Source organism: Aquila chrysaetos, chromosome Z (assembly GCF_900496995.4).
Source record: "Aquila chrysaetos chrysaetos chromosome Z, bAquChr1.4, whole genome shotgun sequence".
NCBI classification, from domain to species: Eukaryota; Metazoa; Chordata; class Aves; order Accipitriformes; family Accipitridae; genus Aquila; species Aquila chrysaetos.
Window position 1 is genome coordinate 16,342,139 of NC_044030.1, and position 16,817 is coordinate 16,358,955.

At 48.0% G+C, this 16,817-nt stretch overlaps 1 protein-coding gene across 10 annotated transcripts in view; it reads right to left on the reverse strand.

Moving 5' to 3' along the window:
* TMOD1 (tropomodulin 1) overlaps positions 1–16,817 on the reverse strand; it is a 30,499-nt gene that overhangs the window by 5,273 nt on the left and 8,409 nt on the right. For 6 of the 10 annotated variants that reach the window (XM_030004709.2, XM_030004716.2, XM_041120982.1 and 3 more), the window contains exons 2-7: positions 12,902–13,065; positions 10,780–10,936; positions 6,585–6,704; positions 3,150–3,239; positions 2,508–2,638; positions 792–899 (exon numbers count right to left, since the gene is read on the reverse strand). In XM_030004709.2, the coding sequence (XP_029860569.1) occupies positions 792–899; positions 2,508–2,638; positions 3,150–3,239; positions 6,585–6,704; positions 10,780–10,936; positions 12,902–13,021 (726 nt within the window). In that variant the 5' untranslated portion in view covers positions 13,022–13,065. Of the gene's footprint in view, positions 1–791; positions 900–2,507; positions 2,639–3,149; positions 3,240–6,584; positions 6,705–10,779; positions 10,937–12,901; positions 13,066–13,302; positions 13,571–13,635; positions 13,830–15,362; positions 15,539–15,604; positions 15,624–16,817 lie in introns of those variants that run through there. The other 4 variants (XM_030004711.2, XM_030004710.2, XM_030004715.2 and 1 more) reach the window with 4 other exon arrangements.

Consider the following 16,817-nt stretch of genomic DNA (forward strand, 5'->3'; position numbering starts at 1 on the left):
GAAATAATGTTAGAGCTGTACTCACCCTCCAAAAAGAAGTTTTTTCCTAAAAGGAAACTGGTGTGCACATGTGTGCGTGGAGGTAGGTAGGGGTGGCCTGAGTGAAGAGGAGCAAAAATTGTCTGCAATGGCGCTGGAGGCGTGTGCAAGGATGCAGCCTGGAAGGTAGCACAAGGGCCAGGCAGAACGCTCAGCACCTCTCTGCATCTCCACTGATATTCAGCACTGCTCACAGCAGCCAGAAAGACCCTTTATCACCCACAGAGGCCACACACAAGAAATGCAGAGTCCTGCTTCTGCACAGGTCTGCACAAAGGAGTAAATGAAAGAGAGCCAGAGCAGACGTGTGCGAGGGGAGGGACGCGTGTGCACACAGCAGCGTACAGCTTTGTACCAACAGGAAACAAATGGGGTGGTGCTGAAGTAGGATAAATCAAGAGAGACAAACTGCTTTTACAAAATGCCACTAGGAAGTCAGTTCTTGTTTCCCACTCCTTTTCCAGGAGATCCCTGAGGACAAATATGAGACTGAATGGTGTTAAAGGATTGTGTCCTGAAATCTCTGCAGCTGAAAAAGGAAGCGAAGGAACCAAAGCCTGTCTATTGCTGGCTTTCACTAGCGCTCCTGAAACTGAAGGAACTGCACCAAATACCAGAGGTGCAGAACGTGCCAAACGCACCATAAGGTGCAAAAGCACCATAAGGTGCAAAAGCAGTCAGTAACTCTGAAAATACCTTGCCGAAGAACTGCTCCTCTCACAACTTTATGATGGTGAGCGGACAGTACTTACGAAAGCAACAGGATCATTGCTCCGTGTCCCAACTATACTGAACTTCTTCACGTAGGTGTTATTTTTCAGCGCTTCTGCAAAAGCCTTTAAAGTTGGTATGGGAATATTCTGTGAAAGGAAATGCAGAAAACCTGTGTTAGGCCATCATCTGTATGAAGGAATATGCAATACATTTAAAATACTTCAAATGTCTTACCAAGGTCAAATCACTGAATGCCCTGAATTAATTTAGGAAGGGGTCGATAAATGTTTTTACAAGTTCTCTTGCTACAATCAGCATGGCCTAAGGAGCATGCCAATGTCTCCATCCTATTTCCCATTCTGCCGATAGTTCGCTGCCTTGATTTGAAGCTACAATGTCTCTGCTGTGTAATTTAATTGCCCAGAAACACAGTTACTTACGAACGCAGGCATTGCAGGGATGTATGTAACTAGGATCCGTGAGCGTCCAAAGCACTGCTCCTGCACTTTTTAATACGAATGACAGCACTAAGCAGCATTCATGTCGTATTCAGGAAAATTTCCACCTACAGGGCCTTATCCTGAAAGACCTGAAACGATCTCCTTGTACTACAAACCACAGACACATCTGACTGCTTTATACAACATCTTTCAGGCTAATACTTGCCATGCTAGGTCTCAGCCCAGAAAATAAATCTGTGCTGCTTATTCTGAGTTCCTACAAAATGAGTATTTTTCACTTATCAAGCACTTTAGATACTCTTTTCAGATGCATGAATTTTCACCTGTCTAAAATTTTAAGTGGTATCCTCAACTTGGACTTCTTGCCACACCATTTGGATCCCACCATGTAGAATCATCTATAGTCAAGGCCATCTGCAAAGCCATAACACAGAGCCCAGCAGCTTACCATCTCCACCGCCACACCCCAGTTCTCCAAACGGTGTCCCAAAGTCCCGAGTCCAACATAAAAAAAAAGTGCTGGCCTGCCAGATCCTCAGCCTGGTGTCCTCAAGGGACATTCAGGGTCACTAGCCAGAATCAAATACATGAAAGCAAAAATCTTTTCATCATAGAAAGGTGCAGGTGGCACGGCACAAGTGTTTTTAATGCGCATGTGCAGTTAACCATGTTCTTGCTATTTAGTATGTCATCACTCAACAGACCCCATGGGATGGGGGTGCTGGAGTCTGGGAGAACAGATGGAAACTGTATTTTTTAGTATGTGTATGTGTCCCAGACGTAACATAAGAAGTGGTGCTGTGTCCTGATTTGCTTTCTACAAGAAGTAAGGGAGTCCCACAGAAAGGATGGGTGGGAGATGGATTGGGCTACCTGCAAGAAGGGAGGTTTCTTCATATTTTCACGGCAAGTGTGAGGATTATGAAGCCTTCTTCCTCTGACCATTTTATCTTACATAAACAGCTGCTCTATCAAATGTGCCTGACTAAATCATTAAAGCGACCTAGATTTAGACACCTTTAACTAGATGGGCTGGGGACGGGTCTCGCTCAACACAGCTGCACTCTTCCAGGCATCTACAGGAGTCCTCCTGCTACCAAACCCACACTGTTGTCCCACAGCAGGTAACAAGCCCTGTTGCCCAAAACAAAGATGGGAAGCACTGCTCTTTCTTATCTGGCTGCACGCAGTGTTATGGTATTACTCTGTGCAGCAAAAGACTTGGTCTCTGCCTTCTGTGTATCAAATGTTTGGTCCTGTTATTAAGAGAGGAAAATAGAAAGCAGCAAATACCATAATATTGTTAAGGTTGACTTCCTCGAGGTCCGGATCATTGCTTTGTATTCGTTTCAGAGTTTCCTCCACATCCGTTGAGTTCGGTTCCTCATCAGGAACAGGTTTGTACTGTGTGGGCTTAATCACACCTGCAAGTGAAAAGCAAGACACGTGAAACCGAAAGCACCCTGAGTAGCAGCATGTTCTCTTTGGGTGTGTTTCTCCTCTTCTAGAAGCAGTGTTGGGAGAAGGAAGTGTGACCTGACAAACAGACACAAGATAAGAGATTGAACAAGCACTTGTGAGCTCCACCTACGCTCATGTGCATCCAGAAACACTGCCCAGCACTGGGGCCAGCCAGCACAGGACAGCCAGTGCCTGCTGCTACACCCTCTCAGGGTCCAAAACTGGGTGATGGAGGGCAGACCGCCTGCGTGGGGCTGCTCCCTGGGCTGTGCTAGCTCCCGGACGGTGCCAGGGCAGTGGCTGAGACCGCGCTCACTCACACAGGGCAAAGATGCACCGGAGATGGCCCCAGCAACCACAGGCTGCTCTGACATTCACGACTCCAACTTTCAGCCTAAAAATAACTCCCACTTTGCCTCTGCTAGCAGCTTCAAAGCCAAACACTGCAACCTGGTAACACTCTAAATCACTTACTGTTGAGCCCTTCTTTGTTCACAATAGTGCTGCTTCCCAGTGCCTCATAGTACTGCTGGTTACTCATCAAGGTGTGCATGCCAAGGATGGCTACAGAAAAAGAAAAGGAGAACACAATTTGAATTATTGCAGGCTCTAAAGCGAGGAAAAGAAGCATACCTGCCATGCTGCCTGGGATGGGGGTCTGTAGTACATTACCTTTCCCTGTGCAAGCACAGAACAACATAAAAACGTGGGACCAAGCCCCCCAGCTGCCATAAATACACAACAGTGCTCAAATGTGCTCACTTGTTTATTCCAATGTAGCATCATTCACAGGAGAAGAGGAACATCATTTTGTGGACAACAAACAGACAAACAGCCAAGGTTTTCCAGTAGCCGACTTGATTGAGCATCACACAAAAATAGCGAGGGGAAGACAATAAAAGACAAAAAAAATGGCATTGGTAGGATTTCATCTAAGGGGTCCAGTCCAGCAGGAGCCTGCGCATCCTCACCACCTTTGGTCACCTGGGCATGTGCCACACACTGCGACAGTCCAGTTTTTGAGATGAGCTGTGCCCCACGCAGAACCAAATCAACCCCAGCAACACATGAGATGACTGTCCTGCAAAGCGTGGCAACGCACATCATGTTTTTACTCAACAACAAGTGGGGGTGGGGGTGCTTTGAATTGATCTTTGTACACTTGGAAGTTGACATTGTGAGAAGCTAAAGCTCTGCTGCCTCAGTTGAAATGCAGAAAGTGAAGGTATGAACAAAATTCAAAGACTGTAAGAGCCCAAAAGCCACACTTGTGCCAATTTGTGTATATCAGGCTCATGACTGCAAAACCAATATGCAAATGCATATTGAAATTTGCCCAGGGGCGATCTGATGATATTGTTGCCTGCTGCAAATGAGCAGGGGGAAGCCAGTGGCTTAGAAACATCTGGGCAAAGATTCTTGTTTATAAAAATAATGCTGCTACTCACAGAAAGTTCATGTTTGAAAATAAACTGGTTTTTTAATAAACTTTTTTTTTTAAAATAACTATATGACTTTCTAAAGAAAAATGAGGACATGTGAGTAATTGTTACAAACAGACACATCTGAACAAATCTTGACCTTCACATGGGCACAGTGGTTAAAATAAATAAAGGACAAATCTCTCCCTAAAATTCAAGTATGCCACTGCAAAGGCACTTTGCTTTCCAGTGAGCTGCTCCTCTTATGCTTGGTTGGCACCAGTCCATCACCATTTGCTCGATGCTTTGGCCAAGAAGGGCTGGAAGTTGCAGAAGGCTATCCCTGAGGCCCATCATATGAATGGCATCTGTTATGGTGACAGCACACGACTCCAGGTCTGGGTTGCATGGGCAGGACAGCCTGCAGCAAAGGGTGTCAACAAACACCACTGTCCACTTCCCCACACTCCCTCAGCACATCCCTGGTTGGGTTGCAGAGAGCCAAGCAGTCTCTGTCTTAAAAGTCTGAGTGAGGTTGGGCATTTTGAGTTTGCTTGTTTGTATCTAACTGTCCCTTTTCTCTGCTATGTACTCACAGCTGAAATTTTCAGGAGTGCAACACAGCTTGGAAAAGTAATTTGCAGGCCCAGCATTTGGGGGACATACATACACCCCAAACACAGCTTATTCTGACAATGAAACCTCTCCACCAGCCAGGACTGTGAATATCTGGACTGCAGACAGAGGGAAAGATCTGCTGTTACGACCACACAGGGTTTTCTGCGGCTAGAGTTTGTGCTGGTAGACAAGAGGGACCCACTATTTCTAAGTCTGGTACTTGCTGTGTATTGTCCAAAGGAACTCAAACAGAATGAAGGCATCCCATTTCTGCCTCCCCCAGCTCACCAAAGGCACTGGAGCCCTTCCAGGACTTATTGGGAGCCACCCACCAGAGCTATCCTACTGGCCTTGCCAAAGAAGAGATCCAGCACACCATGGCTGACAGTGAGCCCTGCTAAACAGGCAGGAGCAAAACGAGCTCCTGCTAAATGAGCCCTGCTACACAGACAGGAGCAACGCTGTCACTGTCAATATTGAGATTTCAGCACAGCTTGATTCACATCAGTTCTCCTGCTGCCACTTCAAGTGTATTCTCCCAACAATTGCAGAACAAGCTGCCCCAAACAGCATTTCTCTGTGAAAATAATTGCTGCACAGATCTGGAGCTTGGAAAGGCAGATTTTATAGGATAGGGCTTTATAGGAATCTGAGACTACAGTAAAAAAGCAAAACTCAGAGACACAGTGCTTGGCCAGGCTACATATGTTGCAAGCTTCAATGCAGAAACACATTTCTAAGCCTGAATATGATATTATTACATGGAAGTTGTCTAGTCGGTGTGGTTATTCTACAGGCTATCTTACAGAATTCTGGCAAGGAGGATACTGCTAGGGAGTATGGAATTCTGAAGAAGACAGAACTGGAAGAAGCAGCCAGTAGCACTGAAATCCTCACCGACTGCTAGACCAGCAGGGGACATGTGAGCTCAGTAAAGCACCAAGGGGGTGTTCATATGCTCCCTTGGCCAAGGCATATCCTATCCCAGTCACAGAGCTAAGTCCATGCTACTGGCTTCAGCAAGATACTAATATTGTCATCTCTAAAGTGGCAGAGCAAGGAGGCTTGCAGGGGGTCACCTCCACTCAGACAACACTGCCTGAAAAGCAGCAATGGGACACTGCTTGAACTTACCGAGCATGGAAGCATAAAACCCTCAGAGGGACCATGCCTGTCCTTAATTTGCATGGGGCTTGTTTAGCCTGGTGAAGAGCACGCTGTTGGGGCTCGAACAGCACCTGCAATCGCTCTGTCCCCCTCTCCATCTCGGTATGCATTCCAACCTGCTTCTCAGTCATTGTGAAGTACACCAACCTTTTAATGCTGGATTCCCCCACCCCTGAGCTAACACTCACAAAACCGACTGATCGCACAAATCACAAGAAATCTGTAGCTTTAAAATGTGTTAGAAAACCTCTTTAACAAACAGCAGCCCTGAGCGTCTGTTGAAAGACTGCTCTAATCTGACAGCCTCTTTAATAGGTTGCACAAGAAATCCACATTCTCACTGGGTCTGCTTGATTGTTTCCTAGAGGTTTGGCTTGAAGAAAGCTGTGCTCCTGAAGGTGACAAGCTGAAATTTGCAAGATTCAGTGGCAGAGACAGGAGAAGAGATCAAAGAGCACACTGTTCCCCTGATAAATCCTCCTTCTCCCTCCTGAGCTTTGGTCCATGCTCCTGATTAAATCACATGGGCTGAGAGTAACTTTAAATATACACTTCTTTTTTAACAAAGAAATAATCCTGTCAAAACTGACAGCATTCAGATAAACTGCAAAAAGCTTAATAGCTCATTTCTCACAAAAGAAAAAACAAAAAGAAACTAGTAGTCGAACAACCTGAATCCCCAATTCATGTGAAACTATTTTACCAGCAATGTCACAGAGCTCTGCATCAGATGCATTAGCAAGGGCTTCCTCCAGTTCCGGCTCCAGAGTCACACTTTCCAAAACAGGATCCATTGGCTTCTGCTTGGGGATCCAAGCTTTTCCTATAAATGCAAAGTGAGGTCACTCTCAGTATAGCTATAGCACCTGTTTCACAACTAGCTGTGCAGATGCACTTCCATGGGGTGAGATTTGCACAGTGGAAAGGACAGAGGGGGCACAAGGACCTAGAGAAAAATCAGAAGAGACACTGAATCCCTTCCCGTAAGCTTGGTCTGAGTCCTGCTGCGATATGAGCCAGGAGGCACCTGCCAGACACCTCCAACTGTGGAGCTGGACTCTTTCACAAGCACAGAGGGCTGCATCTACAAAAGCCGAATATTATTACATTTGTACAGGATGATGACTGTTCAACACACAGCACTCAGAAAGCCACACACAGCCTGACCCTGCAGGACTTCACTTCTTTGAAGGCTGCATAAAAGGGATGGAGTTTTGCCAGCACTCACATCAGCCAAGAAAGGCCAGTGGCCCAGATCCAGCACTGTGCAGGATCGGTCCTGCTACTGAGACAGCTCCTGCTGCTAACTCCAAATGCATGGTGGCAAGGCAGATGGCACATTAGTCAAAAGAGGGGGGAAAGGAGGCTTTGCAGGGGCCCTGGCAGCAGGCAGAGATAGCAGTCGGTCGTCCAGCGAGCACACAGGATGCAAGGAGGAGCAAGGCTTGGGGCTGCTGGGCTGGCTCAGCGCTGCTGCAGAGGACAGTAGGGCAGTGGGGAGAGACACAGAGGGCATGCCAGATGGAGATCCCCGTGCTCTATCTCCTGGGACAGCAACAGGCCAAGGAACAGGTCTTTTCCCCACAAGTCAGAGGAGCAAAGCAACAGGCACGGCCAGTAACGCAAAGCTGCCATCTCAGCTGCTTGCTTGTGGCCTTTTCCTAAGGGGGGCTGCCCACACGGACAAGGGGCTGTGCAGCCCGTGGCACAGCTCCAGCCCAGCTCCGAACGCGGTGGGGTCCCCGGCGCTCCCCACCCCATTGCCCAGGACGATCGCTGGGCAAGCCACGGCCCTCTCTCTGCCGGAGCCGGTTGCATCCCAGGGAGGCATGGGGCAGCAGACAGCGTTCGTGGCCCTGCATGGCTGCTCCCAGCTCCTAACTGCTCCCATTGCCAACAGGCAGGCAGATCTCTTTGCGGAGGCCGAACAGGTCAGGTCTGAGATTTCACAACAGGGCACCTACCTGTGACTGCCCCTGCCACCAAAGAAAAGAGAGAGGTTCGCGGTGTTTTAACACACCATGGCAGGCAGCGGTCTGCTGGGTAAACCCACTGCTGCTGCAGGACAGGAGGAGGAGGAGGAGGAGGAGAGAGATCCCAGAGCATTTCGGAGCAGTCCCCTCCCCTGAAGTAGTCCAGGATCCCTGCTGAGAGATAGCGAATGCAAAGCTCTTGGCCTGGCATGCCAGCGAGAACTATTTTTGTCCCCCCTCTGAAACAAGAGTCAGTGGCACCAAAGGGGAGAAACAAAGATCCTGCTGCTCAGGGATGTGCAGAAACACAAGGGGCTAAATTTAGCCTCAAGGAAGAAGCAACTGCGCTTTGGGCTCCCCCGGTACAAAATGGAGGCTGCTATAAACAGGCTTTTGCAAAACGGCCCATCTCCTGCCTGCACGCTGCCGCCCTGACGAAGAGGGCAGGAATCTGCCTCCTGGGACACAGCTGCTCCCGCAAAAATAGGCAGAGCATCACGTGTCCTGCAAGGCCAGGCACCTCCTGGGCACTGTGCAGCAAAATGTCTGGGGAAGGCTGGCCCCCTCAGCTCTGGCTTGGTGCAGAGACCCAGAACCATTGTCTCACCGGACACACGGCTCGGCAAACTGTATGCACTATCTGGTCAGTTCAGCAGGGAATAGGAAAAACAGGGCAAACTTAATTCTGCCGTCACACAGTAACTCCTTTTGACATCTCAGTGTCATTGAAACTTCTGGGATTTAATTTTAGAAAGTTCTGTATCTCAGTCATGCTTTATTACAAGTTTGAACTTTAAATTAAATGGTGCATGCAAACACAGCTTTATATATCGTAATACAGCAGGTATGCACGTACCAACTCCTACCCTGTCCAGCAGCACGGCCAGGGAGAGCACCTCCCATGGCAAACTAGTAAATCACCCTCCAAACTGTAAACGTGGTGATTTATTTCCAGCTCTGTCACAACTGTGAATATGTAATTTACCATCTCTGGCTCACAGTCAATGTAAAGTAGTGTCTTCACTCAGCGGCATGTTACAAGTGAAAATATGCTAAATGTGTTTGAGATCACATCAGATTGAAATATGATTAGCTCAGACCAAAAGCTGAAGACTCAAAATGCTTGAAATACCTCCGTCTCCTGGGGAGCACTGCTTCGACCTGCTGGGCTAGCCAGGTGAGTAGCCAACACTAGGCTGGCGTACATCTGAAGTTGTTAAATCGCTCTTCCTGATAGCACTCAATTTACTCTTTTCATTTACTTCCTTGAAGGAGAACTCAATTTTTGCTAAAAATACCACCTCCAGTTTTATTAAATGGACAGATTTAACACAAGCTCTTTCTTGGAGAGGCACATGGATCAGTAAGGAGGCAGCTTTGAGAAAGACCTCAGTTGGGAAACATGCTCACACGCCCACGTTTCATGCACTTCCTTTTTGATGTGGGGCAACCAGTAGTGCAAACAGTGTACAACCAGATCTTCTGCTGCAGGGGGACCATGGTACAGAGAGAGACACAACAGCAGAAAAAAGCTGCTGAGAAGCTCCTGGAACCCAGAGGCAATGACTGACCAGACCCTGTCCCATGTCAGATGATATTCAGAGTGATAATGGGAGCAGAAAAGTCCTTTTGATAATGGGACATGTCCCAGGAGAACAGGAAAAGATGCCAGAAGAAGAGGAAAGAGAAGAGGTAGAGCAAACCCCTTGCTCACAGGCCCCAGAGTCACGCAGAGCAGGGGTGCAGCAGCTGCCACAGGGTATGGTGCAAGAAGACAGAAACACGCAAGCTGCAGGAGACAGGGAAATGAGGCTGGGGTTGTCAAGAGGTGATGAAGACTAGACAGGAACTGTTGGGATCATTATAGCTGAGGGGAGCTGTGGAGTTTCTCTATACCAAGATGAAGTTCAGAGTTGTCATGGTTTAACCCCAGCCAGCAGCTAAGCACCACACAGCCACTCGCTCACTCCCCTCCAGTGGGATGGGGGAGACAATCGGAAGGGTGAAAGCAAGAAAATCACGGGTTGACATAAAGACAGTTTAATAGGTAAAGCAAAAGCCACGCACGCAAGCAAAGCTAAACAAGGAATTCATTCAGCACCTCCCATCGGCAGGCAGGTGTTCAGCCATCTCCAGGAAAGCAGGGCTCCATCATGCCTAATGGTTACTTGGGAAGACAAACACCATCACTCCGAATGTCCCCCGCTTCCTTCTTCTTCCCCCAGCTTTTATTGCTGAGCATGACATCATATGGTCTGGAATATCCCTTTGGTCAGTTGGGGTCAGCTGTCCCCGCTGTGTCCCCTCCCAACTCCTTGTGCCCCTCCAGCCTACCCACTGGTGGGGTGGGGTGAGAAGCAGAAAAAGCCTCGACTCTGTGTAAGCACTGCTCAGCAGTAATGAAAACATCCCTGTATTATCGACACTGTTTTCACCACAAATCCAAAACATAGCCCCATACTAGCTACTATGAAGAAAATTAACTATCCCAGCCAAAACCTACACAAGAGTGTAGGGAGGGAGCATGAAAGGCAATGGTGGAAGACACAGCACAGTCTACAGAGCTCACAGGAGGACAGGACAGAGGAGGATCAGGAGAGGACAGAAGATGATGTCTTCCCCAGAGCTCGATACAGCTGCCGTGGGTTGTGGATGGAAAGAGGCTGCACAGTGGTACAGCCTCTGTCCATCACTTAACAATATATCACATGGTACCCAAATCAGCAAGCACATGGACCTCTTGGGCACACCCCAGTTTATTAGCCCCCTGGGCTGGGGCTAGACAGCAGAGACAGCAGATCCACCACTCCAATGGTGTCAAAATGAAGTCATGCTTAGCAAAGCAGGTCAGACACAACCCTGCTGCTGTGTACCCACTGTGCCTTCATCATGACACATTCAGTGTGGTGCAGAGGATGACCATACCTCTCTTTTCACCTGTGAAAGGGACCAGGTCTTCTCTGTCTTTAACGTCCTTCGCCTGCTTTTCTAGGTGGGCCATGAGCTCCTCCCTTTTGAAAGGGCCAGTTGGCGGCTTTTGTGTCTGATCCCGCTGCCTGAGTCCTGCTGGCAGCAATGCGTTCTAGGCACAGAGGGGAGAAACGTGGGTTATCTCTGCAGGCCACCATCCCCATCCACCAAATGCTCCCCCCTCTCCACTTTCCTCATTGCACTGTCTTTCTTCCACATTGCTGGACAATTTGCTTCTCCTTGTTTCAGGTTATCTCCATCCAACCCCACTGATTCCCACATCATCTAAGACACGTGATGCTCCTTCCCCCTTCCAATTTCAAATGCTGGCTCCGCTACAAGGTCTCCATGCTCCCAAGTGGATGTTTCTCTACAACAGCAGCTCCAGCCCTTTCTCTGGGGGCTCTCAGCCATCACCTCCTGCTCCTCCTAGCCTCTTCCCACACCCTCACCATTTCTGCTGCCTCTTCACAACAGTCACAGCACCAGAACCCAGCTGCTACACTCATCCGATCTTCTCCTCCCTCTATGTGTCTGTCTGAGTGCCCACATGCCCCACATGTCCCAACAAGAATCAGTTCAGGGAAATCCCACGGTCTTTCACAGAGCAGACCAGAGCGCTGTAGTGGTCTCTTCTGCCTTTCATGATCCATCACAAAACTACAGGCAGGGTCTTGCAGAGAAGATCACTCCCTTGCAGAACAAAACCACTGTGAACCTTTTTCAATCTGCCTCCTTGTTATTCCATCAGATTAGCCACCATGGGAAGTTGCTTTGTGCCTGACACATACGGCACGTAAGCACCTGCTTATATTTAAATATAGAACAGCCTTAATGCAATAAGTAAGACTATTCCCAGATTTGACACTAAGCATGTTCTTTAAAGCTTTGCTGGATAGAAGTCAACATTTACTTTTTAAGACACCCAAGGTGATTTTGAACAAAACACTGATTTTTCCATGCCCTCCTAATAAAAGTAATGCATTATCATTTAAATCTGTATCAGTGGAAAGCCTGGGAAGGAAAGTGACTAACAGGAAGCAATTAGACTTGGGCAACCTTGGAGGGCAACAGAGGAGAACTGTGCTAACGCACAAGCAGGGAGGCATGGGAAACTGCTTGCTTCCTCGGGCTTCATGCTGTGAAAGGTGACCATGCACTCTTCATGCTTTAACTCCTGTACTGAGGCTACACCTGTGCTGACAGATGTTCGTGATTATTTTACCCTTCTGCATCTTTCACAGAAAGCTGCCTGAGTCTGTGTCTTCTGAGACACCTGTAAGCAGTCCATACACTTAATCCTGGGAGCCAGCCTGCCACCTCTTAATTATTTTCCTGCGTTGCAATTAAAAATACTGATGATGCAATCTACACTGCCCATCATTTCCCCCAGAAACATTAACTGCATGTTGCAGGAACAATTTCTCACTTGGCAGTGCCCAGCCTCATCATCTAATGTCACTGTAACCCAGAGGCCTGCCAGTTGGCTCTGCACATCCCCTGCTAGCGCCACAGGACAACGTTGCCTCCAAAAAGCTTTCATTGTTTGGCACCAGCAGGCCCGGTGTTTTCATATGTGCAGCTCCTACCGATATTGGGAGGTTGCTAAAAAGCAATTGTCCCATTTTGCAAAACTCTGGGATTTGTTTTTCTGCCTATATGGTGGAAAATACAGACCATTTGAAGTTTGCTATGAAAAAAACCCCAAACAAGCCACAAATCCCAAAACGTTCCCTCCAAGATGGCCTGATCAGAAGCAGAGATCCAGTTTCTGCAGGTTTACTGCCCTGCACCAGCACTGGCTCACATTTGTGCTGCAAATGGCAGTGCTCGTCACACCGGAGCATGCACGCCAGGGCAAGGGCAGGGGAGTATCACAGAAACAAAGTCCCACATGTAGCCCATGCTTGCGATGGCAAAACTGCTTCTGCTCATCTGCGAACAGTCTCTTCCATCCTTGCACACTGAGTACAGGCTCTGCAAAGGATCTCACTTAAGTACAGATTAGTAATGCAGCCCATTGCCCCCCAACAACTGAGATCTACCACCTAGCAAATGTTGTGTAAAAATGACTTACGTCAGGATCCAGCTCTTCCAGTTCATTCTCTAACTTCCTGAGCTCCTCCTCTGTCAGAGCTCCAAGAATCTTGTCTTCATCCAGGTCTCGGTATTTTTCTAGCTCCTTTCTGTAAGACATCTTAGAGGTGTCTCAACAATCTCACTTTTATGCCGAAACAGGACCTGAAATGAAAACAAGAAGTGTAACACTGAATATGTGAAACACGACACTGCACCCCGGCTAGTTGGGGAATGCTGAATACCACAGAGTTGCAGAATATTTATGCTTAAAGGATGGCTGACTTCAAAGCCAGGTCAGATTGCTCAGGCCCCCTCCATCCATATCCTACATGCAAGTAATGGCCCATGGTCATGAGAGCGGCACAACTTCAGCAGCACATTGCCCCATCAGAGACTTACAGGGCAGCACTGATGAAGTACTTTGTACGGGATCCTGCCTAGAGATGTCTTCTCCAAGTAATGCCAGATGTTAACAAAGTGTCCTAGGCATTTATCTCCTTGAAGGACAATAAACCACGAACCATAAAGTCTGCAGCTCTCATGCCCTTACAAGCCCCCAGTAACACCTCCCTGCACATGGCACTCCAGATAATGTTGCCACCAGGTGGGAAAACAGATTTGTATCATCACTGAGTACCCCTGAGCCCTGCAAACCTCCACGAGGCTACAGTGCACAGTGCTTCTTCCCATGTTTTAAAGCCACAAGGAGATCAGGAAGTATTATCCACTCACGTTCAGGAGGCTGCCAGTTAAACGTGCTGTTTAGTGACCCACCTTCCCTGAGACAACACGTGTTTGCACTGCTGCAAGCTAAGCAGCTGATCTGAGTGTTACTGCACGTCTAAACCAACTCTTCAAGAAGAGAAGTGGGAGTAACGTACTAAATGACCTATCCGGATAATCCCTGCTGACCCAGGGGTTTGTCCCATGTCTCCTAATATAAAATGCCATACACAATCACACACACAACTGGACTTCTGCCAGCTCTAAAAGACTGTAGTAGACCTACTACGAAGGTCAACTTGTTTAAAATATGCAGTTGGGTTAAAAATACACTCACTACAACACACAAGAGTGTATCTAACTCTGCTTTTTTTGCTGAAAGTTTCCTTCTGTTCCATAGCACTGTCTGCACATTTACATTTTTTGGGCTCAATTTTTGCAGAGAATATTGAACTCCAGATAATTTAAAGTGACTTTTCCTAGAGTTTAAAAAAAGGTTTGCTATTCTCTCAAGTGGCATTTACATTAAAGTAACAGCAAGGCCTGTGCTTTTTTCAAGGAGCCAAACATCTTTTGAACTTCTATAAATGGCCTCTTTTCAGCTCCTGTGGAGTGCCAGAGCCCTACCCCAAGTCACATCTCTCCAGCTTTGCTCATCCTCTCAGGACAGATCATGCTCTTCATTATGATCGCTCTTCATTAGCGGAGAAGTCTCTTTATACAACTTACAACACAGCTGCTGTTCCAGATAGGAAAATTATCTTTAGCTTGGTCACAAAAGGGCACATTAACGCACACATGGCTCAACAGCAAGCCCTTAAATTTAGAGCTGTCACCTGGTCAGACGTTTGGTTTCCCACTGGTGTGATGGCTATTCCTGCATCATTCGCATTCCTGCCACTCGCCACTTAGGAGGTGGAGTGCCAGGAGACTGTGCCTCCTTGATGGGAGGAACGGCCGCCCAGGCTCCCACAGCCAGGAGCTGAGAGAGTGAAAAACAAGCTTTTCATCAGGCTGGTTTGCTCCGCACAGCAACAGTCAACCTGTGGGCACCAGGGTTGAGGGCAGCAGGAGGGTGAAGGAGGAAGCACGGGCTATGGGGCTTGGTGGGTTTGGCTAAGCGAGGCAGTGGGGATCCCAGCACTCCTGCGCTTTACCGGTCCCCTGCAGCAGTCAGTGCAAGGCACCGCAAGCTGCGAGACTGATGTGCAGCAGCCATGCAACTGTGCACCAGTCAGGCTAGAAGCCACGTCCAGCAGCTCAGCCCCAGCAAGGCTGCCCTTCTGGTCGGCATAGAGGAAAGCAGAGCCTTTATCAAAATTACCTATGAACAAACGCTTGTCATCATATCAATTATTATTACTCTGATGCGGGACATCCTAGAAAAGCAGCCTGGACCCAGATCTGGAGATGTGCTGTGCCACTGCAACCTTAGATTGAAGTGCATGAACCATGACTCATCTGTATTTCATATTCAATTTTTAGTTTTGACTGTTCTGCTGTGGGAGGAGCTGGAGCTAAGAGCAGGCAGGAAGGCAGAGGATAACCCACCCCAGGCTGCTAAATTCCCTGTAATGGCTTAAAATACCCACACCTGCCATGCACATGGCAATCTCTGTCTTGTTGACATGGGGACAACTACTTCCAGAGGCAGTCACAGCCCCCTCCTAGCAATGAGGGGTAGCCTGCAAGCGGTGGCTAGGCTGGGACCAGAGCGCAGCCTCCGCAGGGCTGACCTTGTCGCCTCCCGCCAGAAGGACGGAGACTGTCAGCACCGAGAGGCGAAAGGCAGGACAGACGTCGGATGTCAGCACGCAGAGGCAACGCTTCTGGAAAATGCTTCAGGTCTCAAAGCATCTTGCAGAGATATGAAGCCGGGGCTGCATATAGCCAAGGCCCTGAGGGTTGAGGACAGGTGCAGAGAGCCTGCTGAAACACAGATGAAATCCCCACAGGGAGAATTTAATTTGCTACGTACCCCAAACAGAGCTGCTGGGAGGGGACAGTGCCCTCACAGCCTCGCCGATGCAGGCGGCCGATGCAGGCGGCCGGTGCCGACGACTTGCGCAGCTCCCACAGAGAGCATGTCGGGAGAGCTAGCTGTGCCTGCGGCGGCAGGACATTTTGTACCCCTCCCCTGCCCGCCCAACGAGCTGCGCGGGTTCAGCATCGCATCCTCCAGCACAGCCCCCAGGACCAGTACGTTCACTGGCTCTCCCTTATCTCCACATCCCAGGCCTCTTCTACCCTATCTTGCTAATGAGTGCTGGGAGAGAAAGCAAATAACCTGTCTGCTGTAAATGGCAAGAGGGCTTTGTACTGCCAAAAATAAGAAAGCAGGTAAATTCTGCCTAGGCATAACTGTTTTCACTTACGCAACGTGCTGAAACACCCACCGCCACAAACAGCTCTCCCTGACCTGTGCTAGGGTTCAAGCACGGTTTAACACATGTGCCCCCCACACCTACACTCTAAAAAGATTACAAGATCCTCCAGCACAACTGCAATATTATATTCAAATTTTAAACCCACACATTTCTGGACATTCAGGAAAGTGTTAACCCTAATTCACCACAAATCTGCTCCATCAAATCTATTCTTAATGCCTTCCTAAGATGGTAGCTTTGATTTCTTGCTATTTTTCATTAAAGCTACCAATACACTTTTCATTCAATCAAAGAAGGAAGCATCGCAACAAAATATATATGTAATATATACAGAAGCTGCACAGGACTGACACTACTACAACTTTAAGTCCTCAGAAAATTGAAATTCACATTGACTATCAAGACAGCAAGATACTAGGTCTCATTGTCCAAAGTATTCATCAGACACATGAGAAGACAGCCCAAACATTTGCACTTGGTAAGTCTGAAGAGCACACAAGTTGGTATGCATGAAGACCAATAAAAAGGTTCAAGGAGAAAAATTAAATCAGAGGAGAGATGAACATACACCATAGGTCATCTACAGGGAAGACTGTTTCTGTCATGAATATAAGAAAACAAAACAAAACAAAAGGCAACATTTGTGATTATGAGAGGGATGGAACAGTTTCTTTCTGAAGGGTCCAAAACTGCTGAACAGACAAATGGAAGTTGTAGAACAAGTGAAAATGAAAAGCATCCCATACGACACTGGAAATACTCCTTTCATTGCTCTGCACCGGTATGGCCCCCCTGCAGCACTGT